Source organism: Sinocyclocheilus rhinocerous, unplaced genomic scaffold, assembly GCF_001515625.1.
Source record: "Sinocyclocheilus rhinocerous isolate Xijiao unplaced genomic scaffold, SAMN03320098_v1.1 scaffold1342, whole genome shotgun sequence".
Lineage (NCBI taxonomy): Eukaryota > Metazoa > Chordata > Actinopteri > Cypriniformes > Cyprinidae > Sinocyclocheilus > Sinocyclocheilus rhinocerous.
Window position 1 is genome coordinate 806,927 of NW_015640094.1, and position 19,177 is coordinate 826,103.

General features: G+C 36.1%; 3 protein-coding genes across 3 annotated transcripts in view; 2 read left to right on the forward strand and 1 right to left on the reverse strand.

The window, feature by feature from the left end:
- Positions 1–1,577: 1,577 nt before the first annotated feature.
- LOC107752529 (C-type lectin domain family 4 member E) lies at positions 1,578–5,904 on the forward strand. The gene is made up of 6 exons (XM_016568530.1): positions 1,578–1,926; positions 2,975–3,100; positions 3,707–3,877; positions 3,965–4,146; positions 4,406–4,521; positions 5,426–5,904. Exons 1-6 carry the CDS (start codon positions 1,842–1,844, stop codon positions 5,580–5,582), a joined length of 837 nt encoding a protein of 278 aa, XP_016424016.1. The 5' UTR covers positions 1,578–1,841; the 3' UTR covers positions 5,583–5,904.
- Positions 5,905–8,013: 2,109 nt separating this feature from the next.
- On the reverse strand, positions 8,014–15,419 carry LOC107752527 (pyruvate dehydrogenase (acetyl-transferring) kinase isozyme 2, mitochondrial-like). Its single transcript, XM_016568527.1, has 11 exons — positions 15,128–15,419; positions 14,483–14,624; positions 12,587–12,658; positions 12,301–12,485; positions 11,998–12,087; positions 11,823–11,900; positions 11,641–11,717; positions 11,443–11,541; positions 8,911–9,021; positions 8,712–8,825; positions 8,014–8,357 (listed from the first exon to the last, which is right to left on the reverse strand). Exons 1-11 carry the CDS (start codon positions 15,243–15,245, stop codon positions 8,214–8,216), a joined length of 1,230 nt encoding a protein of 409 aa, XP_016424013.1. The 5' UTR covers positions 15,246–15,419; the 3' UTR covers positions 8,014–8,213.
- A 200-nt stretch (positions 15,420–15,619) lies between these two features.
- Positions 15,620–19,177, forward strand: part of LOC107752526 (polymeric immunoglobulin receptor) — a 15,134-nt gene continuing 11,576 nt past the window's right edge. Inside the window, exon 1 of the mRNA XM_016568526.1 lies at positions 15,620–15,705. Within this exon, the coding sequence (XP_016424012.1) occupies positions 15,672–15,705 (34 nt within the window). The 5' untranslated portion in view covers positions 15,620–15,671. The remainder of the gene's footprint in view (positions 15,706–19,177) is intronic.

Sequence of the window (19,177 nt, forward strand, 5' to 3'; positions counted from 1 at the left end):
TTTTTTTTCTTTTTTGGACAACTATATCACTCTTCTGTACAAATGATTATTGAAACTTTAAGTTATTGTTGTATGTATAACTTTTTAATAGCTAATGATCTGCAGCATAAGAGAAGTTTATCTATGAATAATTAGCCTACATATATTTCAACCTGTTTCTCATATAAAGCTGCCATATGACTTTTAGTTTGGTTGTGTTTTCTCCTAAGTTTTTGTCACAGACATTTCTTGGCCCTGCAAATTGCTTCATAGCATTGCTGTGGTCCCTTCCTTGATTGAAAGGCTCAGCTTTCTGGCTGTTCTGGAGGATGTATATGCCTCCATCTAGTGGTGAAAGTGTATTATGTTTTATATCAGCGCCTTCCACTGGTTCATTCATGAATCCTTACTTATAAAAGCTCTCTAACTAACCTGTATGTTGACGCTGTTAAATCAATAGCTCACCCCCCAAAATAAAATAATCTCATCGTTTTCTCACCTTCATGCCGTTCCAAACCTGTATGACAGGCTACTTTTTTAATCTACACACAAAAGACGATATTCTGAACAACGTTGATGTCCAAAAAACATTGGGCCCCGTTGGCTTTGTAGGGACATGGAAATCACTGAGACATATTTACAAAATGTTTTATTTCTTGTTTTACCGAAAGTTTTTTTTTTTTTTTTACAGAATTACAGATCTTTAACACATTTACATTTTCTTAGTTATTCGTGGTTTATCACACGAGGGGTTTATTGAGCCGCGTGCATCTGTTGATTAGCGAAGGTTAATCACCCTTTAATGGCTTTTATAGCTGCTAACTTGTTAAATCACACTGGGCACTAATTAAGACTGTACTTTGTCTTTTAAAGTCTTTTCATTTAAATCAAATGTATTTTTCTGAATATAATACGCAAAAAAAAACATATCTGTCATAAACTTTATCAACGCTATCAAAAAAATAGCATATAACACTAGTGCGGAGATCTGTAGAACAAGTAGTCACAGAATGAAAAAAAGCAAACAGCTATGAAGAAGTCTATGATATTTCATTGAGTATTGTATAAATTTTCATAAAATCATGCTAACAACATTCATAAGAGAACTAGACAAAGTTATCATAGCAATGGTTATTAATGAAAGCTATAACAGTAATACTATTATTAACAGTATAATATAGTTTTATATAAAAATAAAGATATTTAAGAAACACGCTAAGTTAACATACTTGTTTATCTGGAAAAACAATGCTACAGTCAGTTATTCTCCTTTGAAAATGTGCATTCCGGGACGAAATGTCTGTCTTTGTTTTGGTCTGTGGCCCACTGCCAGTTTACCCAATTGTATTTTGGCACCCAGGGTTGCCAGTTGGCGGAAAACACAGCATGTTTCATTTCATTCATCATCATGTGCACTCGTTCCTGTTGGTGTCGTCAATCTGGCAACCTGCTTGTCTCAAGTCTGAGGAGGAGGGGCCAGGTGAAAAAAAACCTCCAATATTTAGAATTTGGACTGCAATACCTAGTTCAACCACTAGTTGTCAATCCTACATACAGCACCTTTAAAGGACAGAAGCAACAAGTGGGTAATCAGTTATTAAAACAAATGAAATTGTGCAATGAGCACTGTCAGGGTGAGTCATAAGCAGCTGGTTTAGCCTACAGAAAAACTCAATGCACTTTTGAGGAATTGCTCGTGACGTTCTCTGACTAAGCAAACCAATTCATGTTAACCAATCCACATCGTTCAGCACACGAGCACAATCTCGTTTTAAACCGCCCCTGCTGTTGAGCAAGCACTGCAGCGGACAGACAGACTCCAGTGCGTTTCATATTTTTGTGAAAGTGTGCAAACGTGAGCAATGTCTGCAAACAGAGAGAGAATGCACACCAATCTCATCGACGGACCTGACGATGAATGCAGCAGTCCAGAGGTGCGATATTCAGGTATGACAATCACAGCATTTGCTGTCTTAATGTTTACAGATACATTGTGTGTAATGTAGACTGAAAAAAATGATTCATTGAATTTACTACATTTTTTTTAAGGTAAGTGGTTGCAATCAATTTATTTTAGCTACATTTAAATAAACAAATTTAGTTGCCTAACTTTCAAATTTTATTTTAAATGTAGCTAAAATAAATTGCTTGCAACCACTTACCTTAAAAAATGTAGTATAATTGTTTTCAGTGTATCTTCGATCCTTGTAAGGCAGTAAATAATAATGGGTATGCAGTATATATATATATATATATATATATATATATATATGAAGAGTTTATTTGCAAAAAACCGGTAACTGTTACGTTATCATGTTTATATTGTGTTTTATTGTGTTAGTTAGCTATATTTGTTAGTTCTTTTTTTACCTAATCAAATTACCAGATTGGAATTGGAATGCACAATGAAAAAACATGATTTTTGAAAGTTGTTAAAAACGGAGTTATCTGTTTTTGAAAATGAATTCTTCATATATGTATACATATACATATATACATGGACGTGTTGGCAAATGCTTTGAAAAAGTTAAATGAGTTAGATCACAGACATTAAATGAAAAGCGTGCTCTCTGATATTCACTATCTGACCGTGTGTTTTTTAATGGTTGATTCTTAAATAATTACATTGCTGAATATGAATGTTCGTTCCATTTTTAGACAAATGTTTAATCTCAGATGCTGCAGTTGTGTAAATGTTTAAGAGGTTTTATGCTAGAAACTCCAGCTTGACAACCATCCACCATTATTGGATAGCATACTGATCAATACTCAGGGTTTGAGTTAGCCTGGCAAAAAAAAAAAAACTGTAAATGATTCACTGAAATGGACAACATGTATTTCAGAAAGCATTCTAAAGTTTACATTTCTTGTATATATCTTGTCAAAAAATGTGTACACAATACCATTGTGTACTGTAAAATTGTGCATTTAGACTTGCAAGTTTTTGTGCAGTTGTTATATCGTAAATCCAGTTGTTTTATTCGTTTCTTTCTAGTATTTCAGAACCCAGATAAAAGCAGAAAGCAATTTTGCCAAGATCCCTTCAAGGTGGCAACAGCATGCCTGACTGCCTTCTGCCTCATCTTACTCATGATCCTGGTGGTCACAAGTGTTCACAGCGGTACTTCTCATTTCTCACTTACATGACTTTAGTGTGAGTGTGTTTATTAACAGGTCTGGACATTAAAACACATTTCCAGATTTAATTGGATTTGAATCAATTCTGATTCACAAGAATTCCAATTTGGATTCAATTTGATTCAGTAACGATGCCCATTTTGCTTATATATTAAACAAATTCTCTTTCATCAGCTATTTCATCTGAACTTGATGCATTATGGAAATGTTCGTTCAAAAATGTAAAAAATGACACAGTTGCTAAAAACCTACATTTCTTGTTTTAAAAAAAAACAGTAAATTATTACAGTAAACATAGAAAAACTTTTACTATAAAATACTATTAAGTCTTTAAGGTTAAATTTGATGCATTACTTTCAGTTTCTTTCTAATTAATTGTGAAATTTACCAGCATTTTCTAAGTGAAAATTATTTCTACACCAATTTTCTTTTTAGTGAATATGTCAAATTCTTAGAAAATTAGTTTTAACATCCGTTTTAAGCTTAAGTTATAATCGTAATCTTTCTATTTGTATCTCTTGAAATCCCATTTCTTTTTATACCCTATCGTTAACACACTTCTGCTTTCGTTTTTTTTCTTGTGTTTTAGGTAAGGCACGTTCATCTGATCAGGATTCCCCGTCCAGCGCTGCTGAATCACACATGCAGAAGGGCAGCGCTAACGTATCTGCTCTGACTGAAGAGCTGCAGGCTGTGAAGAAAGAAAAGAGTGAACTGGAGAAAGAACGGCTGCAGTTGAAAAACAGAATCGCTGAGCTTGGTTAGTGAGGTGCAAGTGCATGCATTTGTGCGATCAACAAACAATATCTGTTGCATTTCATAGCGTTAAAATGTTGGGTCTTTTTAGAGGCAACCCCTGCAGCACAAACCACTCAAGTACCAACAAAGAGTCCCTGTCCTGAAGACTGGAAGCACTTTAACGGCAGCTGTTACTACGTCTCAGAATACCGAAGGAGTTGGTCGGACAGTCAGGCGTACTGCAAGCGGCAAGGAGGACATCTGGCCATCATCCTCACAGCTGAGGAACAGGTAAGGACTGCCCTTTCATTTGCATTTATGTCATAGTGTGTGTGTGTGTGTGTGTGCAGATATATTTGCTGCATATCTAATGGCCTCAAGTAACACTGACTTTAGACATCAATATTTGTGTAAAAAGAACAGCAACTATTGGCCAAGAATATAAAAAAGAGGAAGGGATCTTAGTTGAAACGTGAGCCATTACAAAGGATTCTGAAAGTTTTTTTTTTTGACTGATTTTAATGATATTTGATCTTTTGACTTGATGAAGACGTTCATATGGAACCTGCTGCCCCGTGGATACTGGAACGCTTACTGGTTTGGCATAAGTGATGAAAAAGTAGAAGAAGACTGGTACTGGGTGGACGGAACTAAACTAGTTGGAGGGTAAGAATATCAAATTGAAATCTTTACAAGATAAAACTCTAGTGCTGGAAGTCAGATCCATATGGAGTCTTGTAAACACTTCAGTGTTATGACACATCTCACATGGAGTTAAAACTACTGAATCATATTTTTTCATTTCTCTTTTGGATAGAGGTCTTGTGGTGATACACTGAATCATCTCATCCTTCCTCTCTGTTCTTCCTCTTTAAAAAGAAGAAAAAAAAGGGATCTTGCGTAAAATATTTTTCTTATATCCTCAAAATCATTTATATATTTTCAGTGTTTAATGGTCATTTGAAATTCATATGTTAGTGACTACTTGGGAATAAGAAATTTATATTTTACCCTTTACATATATAATTATGATAGGGAAAATATTAAAGGTGACGACATATCATGAAAATCGGGCTTTTCCAGGTTTTAAGTGCTATAATCAGGTCCCCGGTGCATCTACCAACCAAGGAAACGTGAAAAAGATTAACCCAGTAACTTTGTTTTGGTAAGCCTTTTTCTGCAACATTATTTTTCTTTTACGTCTTATCACAGCCTGATTAATGTATTATAAAAATTAATGAGGGTAGGAAATGGTTATATAAAAATAAAATTACAACTGTTTTGAGTGCATGAAACATTAACTAACATTAAGTGGACTTATACAGTGAATAAAAAAACATCTCAAATGCAATGTCCCTTTTAAAAACTTAAGAAAAACAATATCATGAAATAAGAGAAATGCCATTAACCTTAGTATATTAAACATATTTTAGCCTCACTTTATTTTGCCATTGTTATTTTAAAAATGATGCTTACTTCCACTGGTTAAAAGCCTATATATCCTAAGGAAACCAGGCTGTCTTACTGGGACTATTGAACCCCCAGAAACACCCTTCTTTTTCCTCCATAGTTTCTGGGAAGATGGCGAGCCCAACAACCATATTAATGAAGATTGTGGCTACATGATAAAAACAGATGTGTTAAGCCGTGTGGCTATAAAGAGCTGGTATGACGCGCCCTGCTACATGTCCTTGCCCTGGATCTGTGAGAAACTGGTGTCCTCTTGATCTACCACCATCATCAACAACAGACATTCATTGATTGTTACTAATACAAGCTGTAATGCAATTTCCATTGCATTTAGAATGTCTTGTCTCAGGGTTTTCAGTCAGTGTTTAAAATGTTAAAATGACTAACTGCAGTCATGGGTCAAAAAAGCAATTAACTGTTTATTTTAACTGTTTATTCTGACACCCTATGTGCATTAATCTACATATAGCTGTGCTTTTTTAACACTGGATGATTTAGTGAATTCATTAACTGCTTGAATTTTATAGAAAAAACTAATTGAGGCTGATTTTATCATAAAAAAACACTTTATGTAAAAAATATTGTCTGTCTTTTCCTAAACTAAATATTTTTTAATTGTTTTATAATATGCTGGGGGGGTTATATTACCTAACAATAAAAATATAACAGTCATTTTATAAAATTTCCTGTTTTCTTATAACTTTGGCTGGCAGTTCCACTTGCACTCAGTAGGGCGCAGCATTGAGTCAAGGTTTTGACAGTAACCATATGATGCGTTATGAATGGATCAGTCCATACCCAATATTTTCTTTTTCTCGTCACATTTAATTTGTAGGTGTTCCTGCGTTAATATTGACCAACTTATCTCTATCATGTTATAAATGTTAAAAATAATCACATTAATCCCTAAAAGCCGTGCCTTTGTTGTTGTTTTTCTAGGCAATGTGCATCACTTTAGTTAAGGTTCATTTTAAGACCATATCCAAACCAGATTAATTAATTTAGACCATTTAAACCACACTAGTTCAGAAATGTGACCAGCCAAACTCTAAAGTCAAAGTTTTTGGAATGCAATACAGACAATCTGTTCATCTTCTTCATCTATCTGTTTGGCATACAAAACAGGTCCTTGCCCTGTGAAGATCTGTAGGCTGGATTTAAGCGTGTAAGGTGCACGCATGGATGCATTCTGGATCGTGTCCTTTCACGTCCCAGCCGAGTGTTTTTTATGACAGTGCCGTGACTGATTGCCACAGTTACTCATAGTGCAGCCAGCTGCCTAATCAAAGTAGCCTACTATATTTTACGTACATCAGCTTAATCTTAATCACAGTCCATAAACCGGTCATGTAGACTGAAGGAGAACAGCACGTAGGCTGCATCGTGTTTTGAGCATTAAGACCTGTTGGCAAAACACCATTATCAACTCTGATCAGGCTTGTGGAACAGAAATGGCGTTGTTAAAGTCACTTTAACGCCATGATTTTTAAATTTTCCTATAAGATTAATTATGCCCATTGCACCAGAACAAGCAGCGCTATAGCTTTAAATGTCTGTCGGTTCTTCACAGTATTAATAATAGTAGCCTATTAGATGGAGATTAAGATTAATGCCAAAAATTGGCAGATTTGTTTTCTGCAGTCAAAGTCTAATTTCCTGTGAATGTGCGGGACTTCCGGTGCATTAGCCGCTATAGTTACGTAAATGGCTGTCTACAAGAACAGTGAAGTATACTGTAAAACTGTTTGTGCTACCAAGAAGTGTTTATTATGATGGTAATCAATTTAAATGATTTCAAACATTAGTTTGCAACATAACGAACTGTTTTTGTACAGCAAAAATAACTGAAAGGGACACCGGAAGTTGTGCTGGCATTAAAACAAGGGAATGCTGACTATAGCAAACAGCGTTTCCCCACTTTGTTCCATAAACAGTGCTTATTTTGGACTAGTGCTTTTCTGACCCATCCATTTCTCAGCTAACAAGAGTTTGAGAATGTGTATGGTATGGTCATTTCCTCCAAGCACAGGGCTGGGAAACACTATGTTGCCCTGATGCATCAGCTTGTTTTATATGGTTTTCTTACCGGGTTCACATTCACAGGTACATCATGTTCTCAATTACACAATTACATGTGCGTGATTTATGGTATTTCACTGGAATACTCTGTTTACAATAATACAGGTTATCGGTATTGATGAGAAAATATTAGATTTATTTCATTCATATTAAAAACTCAAACAACAAGGGTCCTTTTAACAGTGATAAATATTGTGAACACAACTTTGAGTATACACATCTTGTGGTCATTCATTATGCAATGAAACAACCGTACAGTGCTATGAATAAATGCTTACATAAATGTTTTTTCTTAAATTGTAAGTGTTGATCACACATCAAGTATGTCCAGCCTCTTTAGAGAGGAAAAATACATCTTTGGCCACATCTTCCTTATTTTGACACTCACAATTCATACACTCTTTCTGACCTCTGTCTCACTTCTCATCCCAGCTGCATTTCTTCTGCCTTCAGTATTTATTTCTTTGCAATACATACACTTCTCTCCACCTGTTTTTAGACTTAACTCCGCTTCAATCAGGTTCACGTGCATCTAATCACCCACACAGGACTCTTCATCCCTGAGCTTTTGCTGAAAAACACCATCTTCAGCAGCACCACAGTAAGAACTTGTTTTTTACCAAGGAATCTACTGTTTGGTATCTTAAATTCTGGTCACATGCAGTTTAAGTGTTCCCAGACAACAGTACTCAAAGAGCATTGGGAAATGCTGTCACTGGTCCCCGAATGCGAGCATTCACAATGGCAGCCAATCTTGGCAATCTCTTGAAGGCCTTTGTCATGACTTTAAGGCAACCAGCTCCGGTGTTTCACTTTGCAGCCTTGTACGCAGCTAAATTCAGCGGCTCTTTGCTCGGGACGCACCAGTCATCAGCTTCCTGGTTGAATTTGTAATGGCGCAAGGCGGTTTGATTGAACACGGGAAGCTTCTCTACTGAATCTGTAGACAGGGCCTGCGGGAAGAAGACTGTGGATTAATGATTTGAAGACTGACAGACGTAATGTCCAAAGTTGACAGGATGCCAACAAACTCAACAGATAAGGTTAGTGTAAGCAAAACTCTCATTATGATTTGCCAACTTGTTGTTTGTTAAAAATTTCGCCTAAAAGTGCAAAGTCGTGGTTTACTCATTGTTCCAAGCCCATATGACTTTCTTTCTTTTGAGGAACAAAAAAGGAGACGTTTAGCATAATGTTGATGATGCTGCCCATGTAATGATAACTGAGCATAAATCTCATATAGGTTTGGAACAACATAAGGATTCGTTTTTATGCAAGCTAGCTAACCCTTTTGAGGATCTCTTTACCTTCAGCTGAATTACAGCATCTGTACCATAGCCCTCCATTGGATAAAGCTGGAGATCACCTTGGAAGTATCGTGCATACAGGCGGGAGATGGGAAGGCCGTAACCAAAGCCAGCCTGAGGGAACAACAGGCAGGTTTGACTTTCCGTTTTATATGAAAAACATATGCACCTGCTGTTATGTAGTGTCCTATGCTCTTACCATTGGGGTCCGCTGATGGTCACCAATAGTAGGTCTGGGCGCTGTTGAATACATGTAGCTAAAAAGTCTATCAATCTTCCTGAAAGGAACGCCACCGCCCCTGTCACAGATCTGGAACATGAAACGTGAATGTTTAGAGAACAATGATCTGCTGCATTACATCAGATGATAAATATGTGTGGGTTACATTGACAAAGACTGAGGGATTGACTGTTGTGTATGTGTAAGAAGATAAATATAATCTTGCAAACACTGTTACCGCATGGATATACAGTAGCATTGCAGTTCAATGTCTGCTTTGTTGCACGCTTTAGCCAGCAGCAGGGCAAAGGTTAACAGTATCGTTAATACTAGTCAGAGCTGGTTTCCGTTCATGGCAACAAATTATCTCGATCAAGGGTGGTTAGAATATTAATCTTTAGGACAGTTTATATAACATTATTATCAGTTATCGGTGAATCTAGGGCGATGTTACAGTGTGAGGAAGGAACCGGTGGTTGAGAATAATGGTTCAATCAAGGCGGTGGTTGTGGTGTGACCTCATATTCTAGTTAAGGGTTTTACAGGTTAAAGATACTGTATTCTCGCTGCCAAAGTTCTCTAAAATGATCATATTTGAGCTTTCATTTACCTCGACTGACAGGTCCTCTCCACCAAGAGCAACCATGACTTTGATCGGTGGCAGGGTGCTGCTTGTTTCATGATTCTCAATAGTAGCCCTCATTGCGTTCTAGAGTGGAAGAGATGTAAGAAGAACTTATTTATAATCTAAATCGGATTATCATTCCATATGCGTCTGATTTATGCAGAAATAAAGCACCATGCCTACCTTGAAGAGCTCAAAAACCATGTGGTAGAGATGAGAAGGAACATAGGATATCTCGATTGGCTGTGACTTGTTCTTTGCTGCAACAGAGAACAAACATTATAAAATATAATGCGGTTTGTGGACAACATTTAAATGATTTAAAGCGGCCCAAAACCATCTGGAGAATGCATTTGATTCCTCACCGTTTATCTCTCTAAGCTCCAGCTCAGGGGATCCGAGGTAATACTGCTCACAGAGCATTTTAGCACACTCATATGCATCTGAAGCAGAACACAGGATGTTAGTAATGAATTTGCATTTGTCACTAAGGTAATATTTGCTTCCCCAGTTGATAACAGTGTGCACTAGAGCACTCACCTCTGATTACATTTGTGACGTCACAGCAGGAGTCAATGCACCCGATGCTGCTGGGATGTCCTGGCTTTGTGGAGCCATCGAAGATCAGAGCTAAAGATAGAGCAGGAAATAAAAGGGAACTGAGGGTTAGCGGTGTACTGCAAGCTAATCATTCTCTCATATCCAGTGAATAATTAACTCAAACTAGAGCAGGCCGGATTATTCAAGATCTAATGACCTGTAAGTGCAGAGAAAGCAACTACTGATGCCAAGTCCAGGTATTAGGACTAGCACAGATTTAGATTTAGGACCAGATTGACTTACTGTGCTGGTTGATGAGCATGCGAATGGAGATGCGGTTCATGTAAAAGCGGTCCAGGAAGTACTGAATGTTCTGACATGTCACAGGATCTGCCCCAAACGCATCCCTATACTCGATGACACCGATGACACCGGTGGGTACCACATCATTGTGCCTGTTCCTGATGCTCACCAGAGTGTCTACAAATCTTTGAAATCTTTGGGCAAAACAACTCCATGAATCCTGCTGTTTTGTACCGTTTAATAATACTTCTTTAATATTCTGACAGATGATGTGTGTAGATTGCAGAACCTACCCGGCAAGAACTTTGGGGTCATTGGGACTCTTGTCTTGAAATTCTAGGATGTCCATCAGGCTTTGGACAAACCTGAGAAAGTAAGATAGAGAAGACAAAGGGAATGAAAGGTTGTACATTCACTATAGATTATGTTTTTTTTTTTTACCACTGCAGAGTTACAATTACACTTTTTCATTTCCAATAACACCCTCAAGCTAAATAATGTCTTCACACTTACAGGAAAGTTTTGCAATTTTTAAGCACTCACCGGTGTTGTTATTGTTAACTAAAACTATTGAAAATAAAATATAAATATTATATGAAAAACTTAAAGACTGAGGGATTGACTGTTGTGTATGTGTAAGAAGATAAATATAATCTTGCAAACACTGTTACCGCATGGATATACAGTAGCATTGCAGTTCAATGTCTGCTTTGTTGCACGCTTTAGCCAGCAGCAGGGCAAAGGTTAACAGTATCGTTAATACTAGTCAGAGCTGGTTTCCGTTCATGGCAACAAATTATCTCGATCAAGGGTGGTTAGAATATTAATCTTTAGGACAGTTTATATAACATTATTATCAGTTATCGGTGAATCTAGGGCGATGTTACAGTGTGAGGAAGGAACCGGTGGTTGAGAATAATGGTTCAATCAAGGCGGTGGTTGTGGTGTGACCTCATATTCTAGTTAAGGGTTTTACAGGTTAAAGATACTGTATTCTCGCTGCCAAAGTTCTCTAAAATGATCATATTTGAGCTTTCATTTACCTCGACTGACAGGTCCTCTCCACCAAGAGCAACCATGACTTTGATCGGTGGCAGGGTGCTGCTTGTTTCATGATTCTCAATAGTAGCCCTCATTGCGTTCTAGAGTGGAAGAGATGTAAGAAGAACTTATTTATAATCTAAATCGGATTATCATTCCATATGCGTCTGATTTATGCAGAAATAAAGCACCATGCCTACCTTGAAGAGCTCAAAAACCATGTGGTAGAGATGAGAAGGAACATAGGATATCTCGATTGGCTGTGACTTGTTCTTTGCTGCAACAGAGAACAAACATTATAAAATATAATGCGGTTTGTGGACAACATTTAAATGATTTAAAGCGGCCCAAAACCATCTGGAGAATGCATTTGATTCCTCACCGTTTATCTCTCTAAGCTCCAGCTCGGGGGATCCGAGGTAATACTGCTCACAGAGCATTTTAGCACACTCATATGCATCTGAAGCAGAACACAGGATGTTAGTAATGAATTTGCATTTGTCACTAAGGTAATATTTGCTTCCCCAGTTGATAACAGTGTGCACTAGAGCACTCACCTCTGATTACATTTGTGACGTCACAGCAGGAGTCAATGCACCCGATGCTGCTGGGATGTCCTGGATGTGTGGAGCCATCAAAGATCAGAGCTAAAGATAGAGCAGGAAATAAAAGGGAACAGAGGGTTAGAGGTGTACTGCAAGCTAATCATTCTCTCATATCCAGTGAATAATTAACTCAAACTAGAGCAGGCCGGATTATTCAAGATCTAATGACCTGTAAGTGCAGAGAAAGCAACTACTGATGCCAAGTCCAGGTATTAGGACTAGCACAGATTTAGATTTAGGACCAGATTGACTTACTGTGCTGGTTGATGAGCATGCGAATGGAGATGCGGTTCATGTAAAAGCGGTCCAGGAAGTACTGAATGTTCTGACATGTCACAGGATCTGCCCCAAACGCATCCCTATACTCGATGACACCTTGGGCCATGGTGGGTACCACATCATTGTGCCTGTTCCTGATGCTCACCAGAGTGTCTACAAATCTTTGGAGACAAACAGCAAAACAACTCCATGAATCCTGCTGTTTTGTACTTTTTAATAATACTTCTTCTGATAGATGATGTATGTAGATTGAAGAACCTACTCAGCAAGAACTTTAGGGTCATCGGGACTCATGTCTTGGAATTCTAGGATATCCATCAGGCTTTGGATAAACCTGAGAAAGTAAGAGAGAAGACAAAGGGAATGAAAGATTGTACACTACTATAAATTCATGTTTTGTTTTGTTTTGTTTTTAAATTAATGCCACTGCAAAGTTACAATTAGACTTTTCCATCTCCAATAACACCCTCAACCTAAATTATGTTTTCACGCTTGCAGGAAAGATTTGCCATTTTTAAGCATTTATCAGTGTTGTTAAAAAACTATTTTTTGTTTTTGAAATATAAAATTTAAAAACGCAATTATTAAAAATTAAGATTTTTTTTTTTATTCCTTGGCAAAGAACGTAAATACATTTAAGTACTAAAATTACTAAAACTATATATAAACTATAACTGTATGTAGATGGATGGATTAGATAGATAGAATTTTCTTAATGGTTATAAAAACAAATAATTGGTTAATTATATGTAGTTTTGTACTGAATTTTTAGCATTTTAATATTTTGTAGCATACATAAATATAACAGTGTATGTTATAAACGATCAAATCTAAAAATACTAACATTAAAATGTAAAAAAAAAAAAAAAAGAGATTTATTTCATACATAGTTATGACTACTTATGAGAGTCAGCCAATAATGGTTTTATTATTAAATAACAAATAAATAAATAATAAAAATAAACTGACTAAATGATCTAATACTATTAAAAATTGTTTTCCGTGTTTAAATAAATCTGAAATAAAATGAAAAATATAATAAATAAATAAAAATATTTAAACTTAAAAACTTAAATTTAAATGTTGCCTAGGCAAGGAATTTAAATACGTTTAAGTACTAAAATGATTAAAACTAAATCTGAAATTGAAATAAACTAAAGTAAATTAAAGCTATTAAAAATTGTTTTCCGTATTAAAATAAAGTTAAAAATAAAAATATAAACATTAGATTAAAATTTTAAACGTATAAAGTGTTACAAAAGCACATAACACAATTAGTAAAGTTAAAATTAATAATTAAAAAGCTAATTAAAATATTTATTGATATATAGCCTATATATAAATATTTTATACTATATAATTATTTCAGGTAATTATTTTAAATATATTAGCTATTAATATAAACTATAGATTTCCTCATTTGTTTTGTTTTTTAAATGTTAACTGCTTATTTCCCTGAGTTTCTCTCCTTGCTGTTCTGCTCGAGTACACTAGAACGTACTGTTCCAAGTCAGTTCTCGAAAACAAGTCAGTGCGGCACCGCTACGTCGCATATTCTCATATTTCACTTTCTGAACTGAACCGCAGTATCTGTTCCATAACCGTTCCCGCAGTCTAGTAAACAAGTGAGGGTCTGCAACGGTATTTCAAACTACATTCCATAGGCTCGTAAGCAAGCATTTGCATGCACGTTTTTAAAGAAAATGTTTTACACCACAACTTGATTTCACATGGTCCAGAACCCCACACTATAAACCACCGTAGAAAATTAATAAGGATAAGAAGTGCTATGGTAAGAAGTAATGTGATGATTCCTATAAGATTAGGCTACAACTTGGATCCTAAGATGCAAGTTGTAGCCTAATGGAAACCGGATGAAGCTTGATTCTGAACTGCTGAGTGTGTAATGTACAGTAGTAGTGGCTTCTACTAGGGATGGGCGATACCCCTTATTTTGTTTTCGATACGATACCGATATTTTTCAAGGCAGTATCGTCGATATCGATAACGATTCGATACTTCTGCACTAAACTTTTAAATTATGAAATTTATTACATTATTAAATTACTAAGAGTAAAATGGGTAATGAAAACCACTTAACTTTATGTTTAAAACGCATTTTAACCCGTTTAATCCCAAACCCAGGGCATGAACTTACCAGCTGTGAACTAGCTGAACGGACTGAGTCATTATCAGTTGGTCAGGTAAAAGGTTGATCTCCTTCAGACTGCTGCTTAGTCTGACGGGGAGCTCTTGTCTGAGGAAAGCGAAGGATGTTTTCTCGCACGCATTTGTGGATCCTGAAAAGACAACGCGACAGTCTGAAATCTCAGCTGAATGCCCACTTTGCTGCAATACAGTTGAACTAAAACTCAGATATTAAGGAAAAACAAACATAGGACTCGAGCAAACAGAATTTTACTGAATGGCTTAATATTTTGGCGTCCTTATAGCACCATGAGCTAACCTTAAAGACTTTTTTTGTAAATAAAACACTACACTTTTTGTGTATAAATGCTGTGTAAATATAACAGGCTAAAGTTGCAAATAATGGCAGTCCGAGGATACTGTTACTATGGTTACGCCATCCAGAAAACGCGAGCGTTAAGTAGGCTACGTTCTGTTTGAGCGAACATTCGCATTTCTTGTTCTGTAAGTTCTACACGAATAAGCCAATACAAATCGTTTCATAGAAAGATTATCGAATGTGTTTGTGCAATACACATGCTCGGTGTTGCACCATCATCCTTGGAATGACAATATTGCATGCAAAAATATTTAGCATTAAAAAATTTTAACTTACCGAAATCCAGAAACTGCTTCATTGACAACGGCGATGGAGAAAATTTCGCGTAGTAATCAATATGCTTTGGTGCATTTAGCATAGCAGCATTCCTCATTATATACCTTACAAACTTCATCTTGGAAGATCTAAATATCCGAGCTCAAAACAAAAACGTTGTATGTTGTCAGAGATTTAAAACAAAGCCGTAGCTTTTCAGTGTAGAAGTTTTCAGTATATCTTCGCGTGCAGTTCTTTATTCAGTCTGGGGTTGTCTTTGTCTTGAGACCCCTGTTGTTGTCAACTCTTTAAAGTTTGTGTTCTTGCACAGTGACACGCCCACGGCACTACGTCGATATCGATGGTGACCAATTGGAGAGAGGAAACATGTACACGTCACAACTCTCAGGACCGCGATCAACAAGCTTGCATCTACGTGATGTTTGTACTACAACATGGAAAATCATGCGATAGCTTCACAACAACATGCCCCATAGAAAGATCATACAGCCGGAAATTATGAGGTCAAGCGTTACCCATCACCCAGTTGGACCCGAGTACAGGAATGTGTCATGGAGCAGTGGCAATGCATAAAACAGGTAAAGGTCAAAAATAGCTAAATAAATAAATTGCTGTCAAAACGTATGGCAAATTCACTATTTAAAAAATTATAAAATGCAGTGATGCATATTAGAAGTGTGCAATGTGCAATAATATGGTAAGTAGGTAATAGGTCCAATTATTAAAGCAGGTATGTGTTATTAATGCAGAGCTCAAGAATTTGACATCCCATGATGAGGTGACGTTAGATGCATGTGAATGAAAAAGAAATTAAATGAATGTAAAAGGTAAACGAGAGTAGTGTCCTTGCTTTAGAGCAGTTATAAATAATAGAAATAAATATAATTTAAAAGGATCAGTGAAGCTGATGCATAGCCTATATAAATTTTTTTTTTTTTTTTTTTTTTTTTTTTTACAAATATATAAACATGTTTATTACATACAATGACGCCAAGTATAGCATTTAAACACTTTTGGACACTTATTTGAATGTTATCACAACAGTATTTTTTTTTTTTTTTTTATCATTTTGATTCTAAAAAATACTTATTGGGAAATGTCTAACTTAAAAATGTATAGTTTTGCTAACTTTCTTCAAAATAAATGTTACTTGGTTAGATTTTTGTTAAATTCTATCATGTATCATTTAAAATAAGTACAAATAAAATAAAGACTTAATAATTCAAATAATTTTTAGGGCCACATTTTGCTATATATACATATTATAGGAGCTATAGCAGTTTAGTCATCACTGATAGGTTAAGGTGAGAAGACGTCCAAAATAAAATGGTCAGCTTTTATTTATTTATAATAAAGAATAAATATTTAATCATTAATCACAAAGATTACAGGGGTAAATCGAAGCGCTTTAAAGAAAAATGATAGGCTATATAAAAACAGGTCTAGGTATTATTGGAGAAAGGAAAAACACTTGAATTCATAGAAGTCAATCACTGTAGACTGAAGTGACATTTGAGACGTTAAAGAGTACAGTAAACAAGACTACTGAGAAAACTTGCATAATAGACTGTGTTGAAATCTAACTAAACGTCTCATGACTGCTCCCGGGAGGAGGAACATAGACAAACAAATTACAAAAGAAGTGATAAAAACAATTCAGACATAGAAAAACTTTAGCACTGAGCTGAGGAAAGGTGTCCTTTTGTCTGTCTGTAGGCTACCAGTTTGCACAAACAAGAAACGAGCGACCACGTTCCAAAGAAAGTACCAGTTTAAACTGGCCATATGAGTCAGTACACTCTAAAAAATGCTGGGTTAAATATAACCCAACGCTGGGTTAAAAAGGGACAAACCCAGCTATTGGGTTGTTTTGACCCAGCGGTTACCGCTGGGTCAAAACAACCCAATAGCTGGGTTTGTCCCTTTTTTACCCAGCGCTGGGTTATATTTAACCCAGCAAACTGGAAAACTGAACTGTTTACACATCACCCTATTAATATGAGTCCAATTTCAACTCTAGTTCACATAAATACACAGTAAAAAACGTTGGGTTGTTTTTTTAACCCAACCATTGGGTTTCACATATTGGGTCACTGTGTTGGGTTATCTTAAAATTTGTTGGGTCATTTTTTTCGTCGTTGGGTTATTTTTAGTTATAACCCAACTGTTGGGTTAAATATGGTTCCCGCTTCACTCCGGTTCAAATTGTAACGGTCCAGTCAGCGACTCAGCGGACATCAGCGGCAGCCTGCCTGATTATGAAAGGTAAGTAACTGTTAATATAATTTTATGATGTATATAACTGTTATAACATTAAGTAATGTGTACTGAAACGTTAATTAAATCCTAAAACTATTTAAAAAATGAAGTTTTTATTCCCTTTAGTCCGTTTTTTTTTCTTCCCCAGAGAATCAGATCGATTTTAAATGAATATATTCCCGTTTGCTCACTAGCATTAATAAATTAAAACATTAGCTGAAAGACTAGCAAAACTGTTTAGAGAAGTATTACTTAACGTTAATAAAAATGTCTGGTGAAATGTAAAAGGTCGCCGAAATCATTAGTATTAGGCTAGAAAAGCCGCACGGACCATTTATCGGATCGGACCAGTGAATGAAGCTGCTCGAGCGAGCTGAGCTCACACATCAGTCATGCGACAGACACCAGATTCAGTGAGAAGCGTTTGAATTCGCTGAATTTTCTGTTATAAAAGTTCAAAACTCAGACGAAAGAGCGCAGCCGTAAGGCAATCCGCTCTTTCAGCGGAAATTCGTACCAGCGCCCCAAACTTACATACTCCTACAACAGACGTTTAAGAGGGGAGCGTAAAACAGAAGCCATTCGTCTTATTAGAAGTCAGTGTATCAGAATTATTTGAAAGTGTTATTTTAAGGTAAAAAACTTGCATACATACAGTTGTTTTAATATAGCCATGCATGTTGTATTAAATCCATTACAGGAATAATGGAATAGCCTGTAATTATAGTCATTTTTTCGTATGAAGCTATAACAATTTTGCATTTATATTAGATGTGTTGTATTAAACACGTTTATACTTATGTTTTAGATAAATGGATTCCTTTGTAAAGGAAAGATTACAACAGTGGAACCTCTGCGATTTAATAGAAACATTTCAAGGTAAGTAATTATGAAATTTCTGTCATTAAGTATTTATGTCATTAAGCATTAAGTGTTATGAAGCGACAATAATACTTTTTGTGCGCAAAAACAAAAATAACCACTTCATTCAACAAATTCTTCTGTTCCCTGTCATACTGCTATGCTATTTTCATTGCAGAGCTTCAGTGTTTACATCAGAACTCGGGCTCAGTATTGGCCGACGCATGCGTGTGATGCTGACGGAGGAGCCGGCCAATAATGAGTCGGCTTTCGGATGTAAGTACACGGAAGCTCTGAACTGCATTCACTATGTCAACTGCGTATGTCAACAGTTCAAACTGTTAAATAAAGTTGTTATTTTTGTTTTGTTTTTGCACACAAATAGTATTCTCGTCGCTTCATAATATTAAGGTTGAACCGCTGTAGTCACGTTGACTATTTTATCGATGCCTTTAATACCTTTCTGGACCTTGAAAGGTGCAATGATGTTGCTGCCTATGTGTGGTTCAGAAACCCCTCGGATTTCATCAAAAATATCTTTATTTGTGTTCCGAAGATGAACGAAGATCTTACAGGTTTGGGACGACATGATGGTGAGTAATTAATGACAGATTTTCATTTTTGGGTGAACTAACCCTTTAAGTCATGAATTTTTATAGCAGCTCTCTGATAAAACTACTTGGAGGGGGCGATATTACCAGAATCTTTACCACAATATGAGACGTTTTTAACCACAGTAAGAACAGGCATTTCAATTTAGTAATTAAGTCAGACGTTACTCATTGAACTTAAAGCCATACCCTGTATTTCTCAACATCTTTGCTTAAATAACTGCTAATTAAATGTGGAAATGTTAAAACCCACATCAGACTATTTGACAGCCGGCTATTTTACCCGTTGTATCTTCATTACTACTTTTGAGTATTTGAG